Source organism: Trachinotus anak, unplaced genomic scaffold, assembly GCF_046630095.1.
Source record: "Trachinotus anak isolate AG129_WGS33_773 ecotype Australia unplaced genomic scaffold, CSIRO_AGI_Tana_v1 ptg000013l, whole genome shotgun sequence".
Lineage (NCBI taxonomy): Eukaryota > Metazoa > Chordata > Actinopteri > Carangiformes > Carangidae > Trachinotus > Trachinotus anak.
In genome coordinates, this window is record NW_027273864.1 from 28,895,955 (window position 1) to 28,909,556 (window position 13,602).

The 13,602-nt window shown below is 41.9% G+C and overlaps 2 protein-coding genes and 1 long non-coding RNA gene across 3 annotated transcripts; 2 read left to right on the plus strand and 1 right to left on the minus strand.

Moving 5' to 3' along the window:
• Positions 1 to 95: 95 nt before the first annotated feature.
• On the plus strand, positions 96 to 7,440 carry atp6ap1la (ATPase H+ transporting accessory protein 1 like a). The gene is made up of 7 exons (XM_071494877.1): positions 96 to 315; positions 2,968 to 3,049; positions 3,445 to 3,525; positions 4,450 to 4,604; positions 4,802 to 4,852; positions 5,939 to 6,176; positions 6,800 to 7,440. Exons 1-7 carry the CDS (start codon positions 218 to 220, stop codon positions 7,055 to 7,057), a joined length of 963 nt encoding a protein of 320 aa, XP_071350978.1. The 5' UTR covers positions 96 to 217; the 3' UTR covers positions 7,058 to 7,440.
• LOC139630972 (uncharacterized) lies at positions 6,968 to 8,333 on the minus strand. The gene is made up of 3 exons (XR_011693255.1): positions 8,292 to 8,333; positions 7,868 to 7,955; positions 6,968 to 7,020 (listed from the first exon to the last, which is right to left on the minus strand). It is a non-coding gene; the product is annotated as an uncharacterized lncRNA (long non-coding RNA).
• A 79-nt stretch (positions 8,334 to 8,412) lies between these two features.
• pde12 (phosphodiesterase 12) lies at positions 8,413 to 13,602 on the plus strand. Its single transcript, XM_071494876.1, has 9 exons — positions 8,413 to 8,695; positions 8,952 to 9,521; positions 10,325 to 10,752; positions 11,184 to 11,289; positions 11,573 to 11,717; positions 11,976 to 12,054; positions 12,181 to 12,303; positions 12,412 to 12,617; positions 12,905 to 13,602. The coding sequence occupies exons 2-9, from the start codon at positions 8,962 to 8,964 to the stop codon at positions 13,022 to 13,024; spliced, it is 1,767 nt and encodes a 588-aa protein (XP_071350977.1). The 5' UTR covers positions 8,413 to 8,695; positions 8,952 to 8,961; the 3' UTR covers positions 13,025 to 13,602.

Genomic DNA, 13,602 nt, shown 5'->3' on the forward strand with positions numbered 1-13,602 from the left:
TGACTGAGCTGACCTGAAAATGAGAAAGTGTGGGAACAACAAATGTCTCTAACCAGTGGGCAGGCCTCTCTCCACCCTGCTCGTCCCTGTCTCTCTCTGATTGGATGATTCTCGAGTCTGTCAAGGGGGCTTAAAGACGGTGGGCTGATTAAAGTAGATTACGAGGGGGAGAGGGGGACAGAGTGTGTGCTGGCATCACACTCTGGTCACCACAGCAATGGCTTCACCGTGGAAACACTGCTACATCCTCCTCCTCTCTCTCTTCCTCCTCCATCTGCAGTCGTCTACCTGCCTTGACCGTCCACCTGCTGACAGGTATGAGCAGAGGCAGAGATGTGAAATAGTTTTACCTTGATGATTGGTGTTTGTGTCTTTTTGACCTCTCCTGACTCTCTAATCTTTGGCTCTTGACACGTTCAGCTCAGAGATTACTGATGTTTCTCCACTGACTGTGGATTTTCAGTTATTGTGTTTTATCATTTCTTTAAAGCTGTATCAAGTGATTTTTTATTTTTATTTTTATTTTGTTGTTTGGGGGCAGTGGAAAAAGCTAAAAACTCAACTAGAGCTGAAACAAATAGTAAATTAGTTGAGAGACAGAAAATTAACTATTGTGGTAATCGAGTTATCGTTTGACTCATTTCAAGTAAAAAAGTCCAAACATTTGCTTCTTCCTCCTCCATTGTGAGGATTTTCCATTTTTCTGTTTTATATTGCTGAGCACTGAGACTGAACTATGCAGTATGTGCAGCAATAAGCTAAAATTGGGAGCTAAATCAGGGTAAAAAGCTCTGTAGAGCTGCTGTGGGCTTTTCAAGGAGAGTGAATTGGACTGAATCAGAAGGACAGAAGCCGGTATTCCAGTATTCCAGTATTCCAGTATTCCAGTATTCCCAGTGATGTCCATTATTGATGATTCTGCAACTGCCGACGTTCATTATCAATGAAATGGTGTTTCCTTATGTTAAGGAGCAGTAAATACAGGTGTGGAGGTTTAGGTGGTGGATGAAGGTGTAGCACATCTGCATGAAGCACATCTGAATTTCATGCAGGAGTTTGCATCATGTTACACATCTGAAGTTATTTTATCAACCATAACCACAATCTTTTGCTATCAGCTGACAGCGTTTTTTAGGAAATGGACCTAAAACAAAACAAGGTCATGAAACATAATCTGAGATTTTGCAGAATCAGTCAGTATCAGTTGTCTCATGATAACGTCAGCACAGACAAAACTCCAATCAGATGATGATGTCGCTCTGTAGACACAGACAGGCATTTTTTACAGTGTGCAGCTGCTCACAGTAAAAGAGGGAGAAGCTGCAAAATCTCCTCTTGGCGGAGAGCCACCCATCCTTCATGACCAATGTGTGTGTGTATGTGTGTGTTTGTGTGTGTGCACTAATGATTGTATGATTATGTAATCAGCGCAATCCCACAATGCACCATCCTTTGCTGTGACCCAGTACACAAGGGGGGCTAAACCTTTTTTGTAGGGCTGCAGGGAGTCAGTGAGTCAGGGCGGATTTGGCAACTCTGAGCCTGTTGTTCTAAACCATCTAAATTCATAATACACTCAGTTTGTGAAACACATTTTATTCTACATTCACCCTGATCGGCAGAATATCCTTCAGAGGTGGAGCGTGCACTGGGCAAATATATAGATTATACATGACTGGACATTTTGCACTGTATCAGACAAAGTTTTAAATTGTTTTAGTTTGTGTTTCCTGTTTTGATCATTTCTGTATTTTTTTCTCTGAGCTTCTCTCACCGGTGTGAAGTGACTCAGTTGTAAGACAGTGAAGTTACGTACTTCCACGCACCAGGTCCAACTCGCTAGTTATCTGAGAGGCTTTCAACCACATCTGTTGGCTTTTCCTTGGCAGATGGGGTTGCTCAGTTATCATGGAGATGGTGTAGCTGTTAACAGGTGGGGTAGCAGGTGGTTGTATGGAGGGTCAACCTTGTACAAAGATGGTGTTTGGTGATGTGAATCTCAGTCCACTGACTTGGTCGATGATCTTTTAGTCCCCTTTGAGGACGCTGTGACTGGTTTTGGTCTGAAGTTAACTGAGATCAAGATTCAAGAATTTAGTCAAAACTGATCAAACTGCACCCACACCGACTGATGAGCTGTTTAACTCTTTTCTCTAAAAATGAATGTGTCTTATTTAGTCTTTAATGGCTGATGTTATAGATAAATACTTGAATTTCTTTAACCACAGACAGTTCTCCAGGATGTATTAAAGCTCTGTCCTCTACCTCCTGTCCTGCACAGCCTCAGGTTTCTTTGTATAAAAGCTGCATGTTTCTGTCAAAACTGATCAGAGCTGCTGTTTGGTGTTAAGCTGATTTTAATATTACATCTTAGTTGATTATTATTTTTCTCCCACATTTATTTCATTCTGTGTAATCCAGGACAGAGTGGGTCCTCGCAGCAGGAGTACATCTCCGTGCCAGACTGTCTGTTACCTTAAATACTAATCCACAGGGTGATCGGCTGGGTCACTGGACTACCCAGGTGCATTCTGGGTACTCAGAACCTGACACGATCATCTCTATTTCTTACCTTCATAATTTATAGTTGTTTATGGTCATTTAACATGTTGTCATTATGTCACATAATCTTTTCTTTATCCCTTTCTATTATCTTCATTTACTTGTCATTTAACTTGTAGTGATCAATAGTTTTTATCTGTCTCAATATGTATTAGTTATCAATTTGGCCTCAATGAGACACCAATCTGTTTTATATTGCTATAATTGGACATTTATTTCTGTTTTAGTAACTTTATTATTTTAAAAATTTTAAATGGATGTTGATTTATTATTGGAAATTTAATCCTGATCCAAGAGTCATTATTGTTTTCTTACCATAACTGATTATTCAATGACAATCTTGAAACAGAATTATCTCTTCAGTTTCAGTTTATTTTCTGATTCTCCTGTCGTTTCCGTTCACAGAGCTGCTGTGTCTCCAGAGACAGGCCTGCAGAGGGAGGACAGTTTGGCCCCTGCAGACCAACCCTTCAGACAAATGCCGCAGGTAAACTCTGTCTATTCAAGTAGAGATTTTCTGACTTTGAGGTGAACAGTGGAGCATTCCAAATTTTACCTGAGGAAAAGTAAACAAGTGATTGTGAAAGAGAGTTTTTCAGCAGGAAGTAAAGAAGGAATGATGTATGAGAGGGAAAAATCTACGTCGCATCAGTGATACAGGTGTTAATGCTCATATACAAATAAGATATGAACAAAAACAGAATCTGTCAGTAAGGTACTGGGTGACTGAGTCATTCATGTTTGATTATTATGTACAATAACATGCTTTAAAATAAAACACATACAATATGTAAACTGCTGGAAAACCACAAATACCTCAGTGTGAATTCATCACATTTACAGATATAATGGCAAAGTTTCTCTGTTTCTCACTGTCTCCAGCCTCCTCTCCAGCCTCCACATGTGTCTCGCAGGAAGTTACTTCAGATGCCAGGAGTTGCCGTACCCTTCCCCCCCCTCAAGGTGGCGTAGCCCCCAGATGATTAACCCGCAACTGAGAAAACATCACACATCAATTACTTTCTTATTATTAAAAAAAACATAACCTCAGTTTGGTAATTTTGTAGGGGTGTGTTTCTTTCACTTCTGAAGGAACTACACAAGCAGTTTCCATCTGCTTCCAGTCTGAGTTCAGCTGAACATGTCCTGGTGTTACAGATATTACATTTATATCCATCCTCTCATCTGACTCTGGATACGATACAGAACAAGATGATTTTGTTAAATGGCTTCATAGCGAGAGATTCCTTCTACTTAGGCAGCTGGAAAATGATTATGTGACAGCAGCACGGTGTATATATAACACATAGAAAGTAGCTCTGAACACACAAAAACACACTTATTTTCCAGTTTGTGACTCTGAAGTGTTGATGTTGCAGCTTTATTTTGCAGAGAGAGGAGAACAATAATATCTCAACTTCCAACAGTGGAAGACGTGTTCAGATCCTTTACTCTAGTAAACGTGTTAATAACACAGTGTGACAATGCTCCACTGCAAGAAAGGTCCTGCATTCAGAAGCTTTAATGTGAAGTTACGTGAGTGTTATCAGGAAGTATCAGAGCCCTGTATTCAGCTTCTGAGGACGATTTAAATTTATTTACCTGAAGAAGCAGGAAAAGAAAGAAGATTTGATCCTTCATCTTATCAGAAAAATTCAAGTTCAGCTGGATAGTGAGGATATGAAAAATTGTAATCTGCAGAGTAATAAGTGACTGTAGCTGTTAGACAAATGTAGAGGAGTCAAAAGTACAATATTGGGGTTGTGGAGTAAATGTATAAAGTGGCATAAAATGGAAATACTGGAGTAAAGTTCAAGCCTTTGAATTTGTACAGTACCTGTGTGAATGTAGTTACACTCCTCGGCTGTCTCACTGTCTGCCCACCAGGTGATGTCCAACGGGGAGCCGTGCGTCTTGTTCCAGGCCAGGAAACTGTCTCTCCGCTACGACAAGCAGAAGCAGCTGGACCTGACAGAGCGAGCGTTTTCTCCTCAGAAACCTGTCGACACCAGCCAGTCCGTCTGCCGCCAGGACAAGGCTACGTATGTACACCGGTCAGGATTGTGGTGCAGTTCAGATATAATAAGACCGATGGAGGTCCACAGAGATGCTCTAAGTCCAAGCAAGGATGTTGATGTTAAAGTCCAGCCATGTTACAACAACACAAAACCTCAAGTGTTCTGTCAGTGAGGTTTGATCTGTGTGTGTGTGTGTGTGTGTGTGTGTCTGTTGTCTGAAGGCTGGTCATGAGGTTTGGAGATGTGGAGGATCTGAGAGGCCTCTCCATCAGGTCAGTCATATCACCTGTCTGCCAATTATACTGTAAATTATAACTTCATATAAATATAAATATAAATATAAATATAAATTCTGCTGAATATGTGATTAAATGTGGTCACACCGATGAGATGGGTCTATTTGAAAATTTGCTCTGAACATTTGATTTGAAGGTGTCCTGTGGAGTTTTCTCATGAACAGAAGTTATGTTTATATTCAGAGTCACTCCCCATAATTCACACCTTGTTTCCTTAAGGTCTAACAGGCCCACTGAATCCACTTCCTTCCTCATTAAACACTTTCAAAATAATTTTCTCCTGGATTTCGTCCTCCTCAAAGTCTTTCATGCTCCTGTAATTATTCCAGCTGCTCTGATACTGGCCTCCATTCACCCTGTTTTCTCTACTGTCTCTGTCCTGACGCTGATCACAGTTACCTGGTCGATGTGTTTTCCTCTAATGAAAAGTGCACTGTTCTGGTTGATGTGTCCTATTCTCAGTTTAATTATTCGTCCTTGTTCTTTCCTGCTTGTTCTCCTGCTTCTTATCGTATCTTGTAGATGTCATCCTTTTGTTGCTTTAGTCCCAGTAATAGGGATTAATTTATTTTCCTCCACATTATCTTTCTCCCTCTGATTGATGGAGTCAAATATTAATTTCAACAAACTCTTATTTGATTACTTTGCTTCTTCATTTCAGAGATACCTGAATGTGTACCTGTACCTGTCTAATGCTTGTGAGCGCTGACACAGACTCTTTGGAACCTGCATTAGTTTATATTGTACCATGTTTGTCAGGTGTCTTCTTCACGCTTGCCTTTGTTGGTGCAGTGTTGTGTTTCTTGGTGCGTCACCACCACCTGTTGGCCTGTTGGAACAGTGTGAAACCAGTGACAGGAAAGTTACCTGCCGGACTCATGAGAAAAACTCTCGCTGCTCCAGAGCGCCACTAGAGGTCAAAAACTCCACAGGGCTCCTTTAAGATGAAAAAGTCCACAGCCACGCTGAACAAAGTGGCTGGAGAGGTGGAAAATGAAGAGTCAGCGTTTTCTCTTCTTGGATAAATGTAAAGTTTGTCTCTTTTCGTCCCCCTGGTGTCAGACTGCAGCTGTCCAACACTTTCTACGAGTCCTCGGATCAGTGGTGGTTCTCGGTGGACAGCGTCTCTCTGCTCTACAACACGACTGAAGAGGCTGTGTTTAACGCCAGCGAGGTATACGCTCCAGCCTCCTCCTCCTATCACTGCCTCCACGTCAGCAACCTGCAGCGCCACAGCGCCCTGCTGCTGCCCAGCACCGACCACGCCCGCCGCTGGGCCGTCACCTTCACCAACTTCCAGGTACCTGCTATTTATTGATTGTTTTACTTCATCTCTTCTCTAACTTGCATTTATAAATGTTTAAGTCGTCATCTTATTGTCTACCTGGTTAAATATACACTTATATAAACACATGTCCACTTGTTTCTATGAATATTTATCTAAATGTATATTTAAATCACTGGAAATTTGGATTTCTACTATTAATACTTCTATTTGTTATTCCTTTTATTTTTCTGTACTCAGTTCTCACTTGTAAATGAGATCTTGATCTTAAGGTGACTTCAGGAGTGATCAATAATAGATAATCAATGAGAGGACTTTAATGTGACCTTATTATCATGAGATATGTAAAATTTGATTCATGAATGGATCAGTGTGTTTAATTCTGATTAACATTATCACTTATTACTCCTGTCATTTTAAATTTCAGGCAGAGCTCAGTATATCAATAATCATCATGACTCAGAAACATCTACTTTGGCCTTTGGCCTTCAAAAAACCAAACTATTCCACTTTTGAAATTTGAACTTTTATGCTTTTCCTTTGCACCTTAAACCAATTACATAAGGATGAATGACTTTGAACCATCATGTTATGCATTTTATCTGAATTATCTGAAAATGTCTCTGTCCTCTCCTCAGATTCAGGCGTTCAACGTCACCTCTGGAAAGTTTTCTCCTGCGAGCGACTGCGCCACCTTCCTGACCCCGGCCATCCTGATGGGCCTCATCACGTCCCTCATCCTGCTGCTGGTCCTGGCCTACGCCCTGCACATGGTCATCCACCTGAAACACATTGAGCACGACGACGAACACAAGGCCGACATCTACTTCCCCCATAATCCTGAACAGCCCGAACACTGCTGTATGGAAAACATTGTAGAGAAAAATATTTTGTAGTGTAAGCAGGAAGATAATTACAGACTGTTAACACATTAACTTCACAAAGACACACGGATCATTTGATGCTCACACCAAACCTCTGGTGTGATGGTACTTTCAGCTCAGGATTTCATTTTTTAAACATATATATATATTTATAGTGTTTTGTAATTTTCCTGTTAGTGAATTTCTGTATTTATCTTTATAATAAATTTAATGAAAATATTAATTTAAAAAAGATGCATCTTTTGTTTTGTCAGTGACTCTGGCTGTTCAACATGTTCACACATTTGCAGCTAAATAAGAAACATGTGGGTATTTATCAGCTCTGTGAACAGCATTAAGGAAACCTTGAGGACATTATGTAATAACTAATCTAATCAATGTAATTATAAATATAGCTAGACAAACTACAAAACTGTGGAATAATTAAATATATTTTTAAGCTCAGATCAAAATTATGAAATTGTTATTTCATCCTGCTTTCCAAAGTCTTTCCCAAATTTCCCAGTGACTGTTTTATTAAAACCACTTTTCATCACAAAGACTTTAACTGTCAGTCAAGACGTAGAGAGAGCCAGTTCCATGATTGGCTGTTGCTTTTGAGCAAACATCCAATCGTCCAATGGCTCTGATATAAATATAATTATATTATTTGTATTAAATATAAATAAATGAAAATAATTTAATCCTAACAGTGCAAAATAATTAATTAATTTCAATTCAAGATACTTTTTTTGGCCTAAAAGCAACAATTCGTTCAGTGGGGAGTCCACAAACAAAGCAGCTCACCTGCACACATCAAACAATATAAAAATACAAACCTACCTGGAGAGGTGAGAAAAGAAAAGAAATGATATCCTGTGATATCCAGATTCACATGTGGCCAGAGAAACAAACAGGACATCATTCAGAGCTGCAAAAACACAAGAGGACAGTGGGACTTTTGTGGAGAAGAAGAGACGTAAGAAGCATATTATTAGACATTAGAATTAGAAGTCAGAATTAAAAAGTCTTCACTGTCACTGAGACGTGAGAGAGGAGAGACTCAGAGATAAAACTGAACTTTGATTTCAGGAACATTCTGCTGATAAATTCATGAGAAAAATACTTTCTGATTATGTGGGAGCAAACTTGTCTGGGATGATATGACACTTCTAGTTTTATTTATTAATTATTATGATTATATCATCATTTTTATTTTATTATTATTTATTCACTGATTTATTCTTTCATTAATTTTTACACGTACCTGTTAGTTTAAAATGACGGTGACGCTCCACACCAGCTGTGGCGGTAATGCGACGTTTTGTTATCTGTCGCCAAACAACATCAAGAAGAAGAAGAAGAAGAAGAAGAAGAAGAAGAAGAAGAAGAAGCAGAAGCAGCAGCAGCAGCAGCAGCAGCAGCAGCAGAAGAAGAAGCTGCAGCTCACGCTGACCCCGGAGAAGCGCTGACAGCTCAAACACCACCTTCAGTAAACACTACATATGACACGCTGTTTCAAGCTGAGGGTTTTATTTCTGCAGCCTGTGTGTTGTTAAGTTTCTAACCAAACCGCGGGAGGTTAAATCAAACTCGCGGTTTTCATGGTTTTCTCTTCCTGTTAGCATCCGGCTAACCGGTGTAGCTGCAGCCGGAGGACAGCTCCACCAGGTGAGCTCTCTCTGCCGCTCACCGGGCATCGACTGATCAATAATCGATCGGGTGATGTGATTATCTGTGTTTAAGTTGTCAGGTGAGAGTCAACTGAGAATTAGCATTATAGTTCCACTGTAGTGAGGAGGGTCTAACGTGTTTAACCACAGACTGTATTTACCACCTGGATAAACACCTGGATAAACACCTGGATGAGTGACTGAATCAGAGAATTAACAACTTTCAATAGTCAGAAACATTTTCTCCCCTGCAGCAGGGGCTTCATGTTGCACCACCTCTCCGCTGCTCTCTCGCTGATCCCCCGCCGCCTGCTCACCTCCTCGCCGGGGACTCTGAGTCGAGCCTGCCGCCTCCTCGGCAGGATGGAGCCGGCCGTGGTGAGGTGTCTCCCCGGGGAGGCCAAACTCACCATCTCCTTCTCTCTGGACGGCAGCAACAAGTGCATGCTGCGGGACCAGGACGAGCCGCTGGGGAAGGTCCTGGCCCGGATCTCCAACAACCTCGCCAAGGGTCAAGGGAAGGCGAAGAAGTCGAAGAAGCACAAGGGGCAGCAGCCGGGTGAAGCCCCGGAGCTCACCGCGGTGAAGCTGTTCTACGACGGGGACGAGGTGCCCGAGACGGCGCTGAACTCGGAGGCGTGGCGGGACGGAGCCGTGCTGCAGGTGGGGGGCGTCAGGTACTCGGTGCAGAGGAACGCACCAACCTTCACCACCGCGGAGCTGCCGGGGTCCCTGCTGGCCGGGTTCCCCGTCTGTCCCAAACTGGAGGTGGAGTTTGGGAGTCTGGAAGACTGCGAGTTTACCTGGTACAAAGAAAACACAAGGTAACAGCAGGGGTTACTGACGGTGTGAGCTTCTGTAGTTCATCCTCATATCAGTGTTATGGCAGTGGTGGTGATGGAAGGGGACAGTGAAGAGAATAAAATGCAGAGAAAAATATTGAGCGACCAATTCTCCTGCTTGTTGATCCAGTCATTGTTGTGAAAGGCTTTTAGAGTCCTTGTTAAAGCCTCCATGCTGTTTGAAACACATTCTATTTTTTGAAAAACCTTTATTTATATTTGTAAAAGCAAAAAAAAAAAAACAATGCTTTTATCCCTAACATCTGGACTATATTAACAAGTGTGAAAACTATTGTAAACAGTCTCAGATCTGTCTGTTTACATATGTGTGAAAACGCAAAAGGGAGATTTCACTGTTTTCTCATCCAGGCCGCTCTGGACCAGGTCTAGATAAAGAAAACCCCTGTATACTTATACTTCTCAGATCTGGACCAGATTACCGTAAAGACTCCAGAGACTATTTTTTAGATTTGTAAACATTATATACAGTGTTTTCCTCTGGTTCAGATTTGACAAGTCTCAGTATAGTAGTTCACCGCTGACTCTGAAGCAACAAATCTGAACCTAACTTCAACATTGTTCCCACAAGTTAATATGAACACAATATTTTTAAAAAGTTAAATTTTTGGGGACATCAATTAGTTTTGTTGCAGACAGTCACAACCAGGTTGTTGTGAATCGCACTAATGTTGGACCAAGTAAAACAATGTAATTTTATTGAAGAAGCGATGGGACATTCAGCACTTTTGTCCTCACTTTTCTCCTTCTTGTCCTTCGTGTCCCAGGCCTGAAGCTGCAGAGGAAGTTCCAGGTCAGGATCCAGGTTGGACTCAGGTAGGAAGCGGGAGAGTCCACGTCCCGTCCAATCAGGACATCGGTTGCAGGCTCAAACTCTGCTGCACGCCCAAAGATGGAAGTCGCAGCGGCCTGACCAAGGAGCTGGTTTCTGTGGGAGCCGTGGAGGCCGGACCAGGTGTGTGCACGTTTGACAACCGACACGCGTACACTATCAAAGAGGCGGAGTGGCCGGCTGTGAGGGTGGTGTCGTACAACATCCTCGCTGATGTCTACGCCCAGACAGAACTGTCCAAGACGGTGCTTTACCCGTACTGCGCCCCCTACGCCCTGCAGCTGGACTACAGACAGAACCTGATCAAGAAGGAGCTGGCCGGCTACAACGCTGACATTATCTGTCTGCAGGAGGTCGACATAGGTAATCACTTAATTGATAAAAAAAAATAATCAACAACAATATCAATAATCAATTAACTGTTAAAGTGATTTATCAAACACAAATGCTAAACAAATACAGGTGGTTCAAAGTCCATTATGATTAATGGTTCAATCCTACAGAAGCATCCACCAAATGAATGTGAAGCAGCTCACAGGAAAACAACAATACATTTATGAGCAAGTTTTTTTAAAGTGGATGTTTCATTGAGTAGATAAAATGATAAGTTGCTTGACATCTTCTTTTTGTGCTTCTTCATTTCACTGAATTGTTATTGCGACAAAGCCAAAAGTTATTAGCAGAAGAGGATCCACACTAAAAAAGTTCTGTCTCATCATTTTTGTTTAGTATCATCTTGTGATTTATACTTGACTCTGCTCTCTGACTTGTATCGTGTTCTCTGGACTCTTCAGGGGTGTTTTTGGACAGTCTGACTCCAGCTCTGGATGCCTTCGGTCTGGACGGAGTTTTCAGGGTCAAAGACAAGCAGCATGAAGGACTGTCCACGTTCTACCGCAGGTCAGGTCTGCCAGCTGTCTGAACCTGAACAAAATGTCTTTTTATGTTTTTGTTCTATTCATTTTTTAAGCATAATCTGACACAGGGTTAGATTTTGAGGTGCTGCTGCTCAGGATTTGATCGAGTCTTTATTCTTGGAGCACAGGAAAGTGTGGATTCATGTCATGGGTTAGGGTTGGTTGGGGGTTCTTTTGAATATTTTGATACCTGGAAACACAACGATATTGTGAGATGATACGAATTTCTCAGCTAACAGAAAAATGACCTCATGTTGTGTTTTTAGGTCGAAGTTCCGGCTGCTGAGCCGTCATGACATTGTGCTGAGTGAGGCGTTGACCTCTGACCCCATCCACTCTGAGCTGCTGGAGAGGGTCTCTGCTAACAGCACCTTGAAGGACAGGATACTGCAGAGATCCACCTCGCTGCAGGTACGACAGTCCATCTGAGAATAATTTGAAGTAGGACTCAGACCTGTTTCATTTTTGTCTTGAGGTCCTTCTAGTTTTATGCCTCAATCTAACTGTAACTATCTTGAACAATTACTTTACAGACACCTGAATATTTGGGTCATTGAACTACAAATCAAATACTCCACATTAGTGCTGCTGATGGATTGTGTATGTCTTGTTGCCATCAGTGTTGCGAACCCCTTTAGTCACATTTACGAATCAGTCATTTTTCTGCAGGTCACTATACTCGAGGACCTGAATAAACCAGGCAGGAAGGTCTGTGTGGCCAACACTCACCTGTACTGGCACCCGAAAGGTAAAACAACTCATTCCTCCACATGAACACACCGTAGTCACTGATATGAGAAAGCAGAGTGATGATCTGTGCCCTTAATTTACATAAAAACAAACGTCTGAAAACTGAATTCATGTCCTTTTGAAGGAGGGAACATTCGCTTGGTCCAGATGGGCGTGGCTCTGCAGCACTTGAGTCATGTGATCAGTGAGGTCGCACCTGGAGCCCCTCTGATCTTCTGTGGTGACTTCAACTCCTCCCCTACCTCAGGTAACTCCACACCCAAAGGCATATTCAGCCAAGAGAAACAATGTTGTCATGATGTATCTTATCGTTCTCGCGGTGCGAGTCCTCATCGTTTGTCTCCTCCTGCCTCAGGTGTGTTCCAGCTGGTTAGTGAGACCGCGGTTCCTCAGCAGCATGCAGACTGGAGCAGCTCGGGGCCAGAGGAGTCCTGCAGTATGGAGCTGCTTTCTACCTTCCCCCCACTGCTGAGCGCCTCCGGCACGCCGGCCTACACCAACTATGTGGGAGGATTTCATGGCTGCTTGGACTACATCTTCATACAGCCCGACAGCATGCAGGTACTTACAGTGATAGCAAGCGGGTTTCTATACAAATATTTTTTAAATTTTAATTTCCATTCACTGGTGTCATGTAAATATTAAGAGTTAATTAAGATTAACAGTTGATGGCACTAATTCTCCTGTTGGGTGCAATTAAAAAAAGGAAATAAGGGATAATTAATATTGATGAATACATGAAACGTTTGTGTGTGTGTGTGTGTGTGTGTGTGTGTGTGTGTGTGTGTGTGTGTGTGTGTGTGTGTGTGTGTATATGTATATGTGTCTGGGAACACATGTACACACAGGTGGAGCAGGTGATTCCTTTGCCCAGCCACCAGGAGGTCACCACCTATGAGGCTCTTCCCAGCGTGGCTCACCCCTCCGACCACATTGCCCTCATCTGTGACCTGCGCTGGAACCCCTGACCTCTGACCTCCAACCACTTGGACAAAAGACGTTGGACAACTGGTGCAAATACATTGTGGCTTTGGAATTCTTTATACTTGAAAGAAGTCATAGCATGGGATTGTGTTCTGCGTGTTTACTGGAGATCAGTGAAAGTCAACACAAACACGGACGACACAGTACGACTAAAAATGTTGTATTATTTACAGTCCTAATCATTTTTCATCACTGATATTCAGTGTTTGGTTTGTTACTTTAAAAAAGTAATGAATTACACATTGTTATTTTTATTAGAAGTGATTACTTTGGTAAAGGGGTTGCAGTGCAGGTATGAAAGCAGCTTAAGTCACACTGGTTTGATAAGTAATGTCAATTATTGTCTGAGCTCATATGACCAGCAGAAGTAATGTGACTCCTGCTGGTTCTTCTTCGCCTCATTAAACAGCCATTATGACACATTTTAGACCACATGGAAACTTTCTGGCTTCAGTACCTAATGATTTAATAAATACATGTTAAGAGATAAGCATTTCTTGTATTTATTATTATTGCTCATTGGTCCTTTAAAATTTTTAATAAAGTTGGAAACTACAGAAAA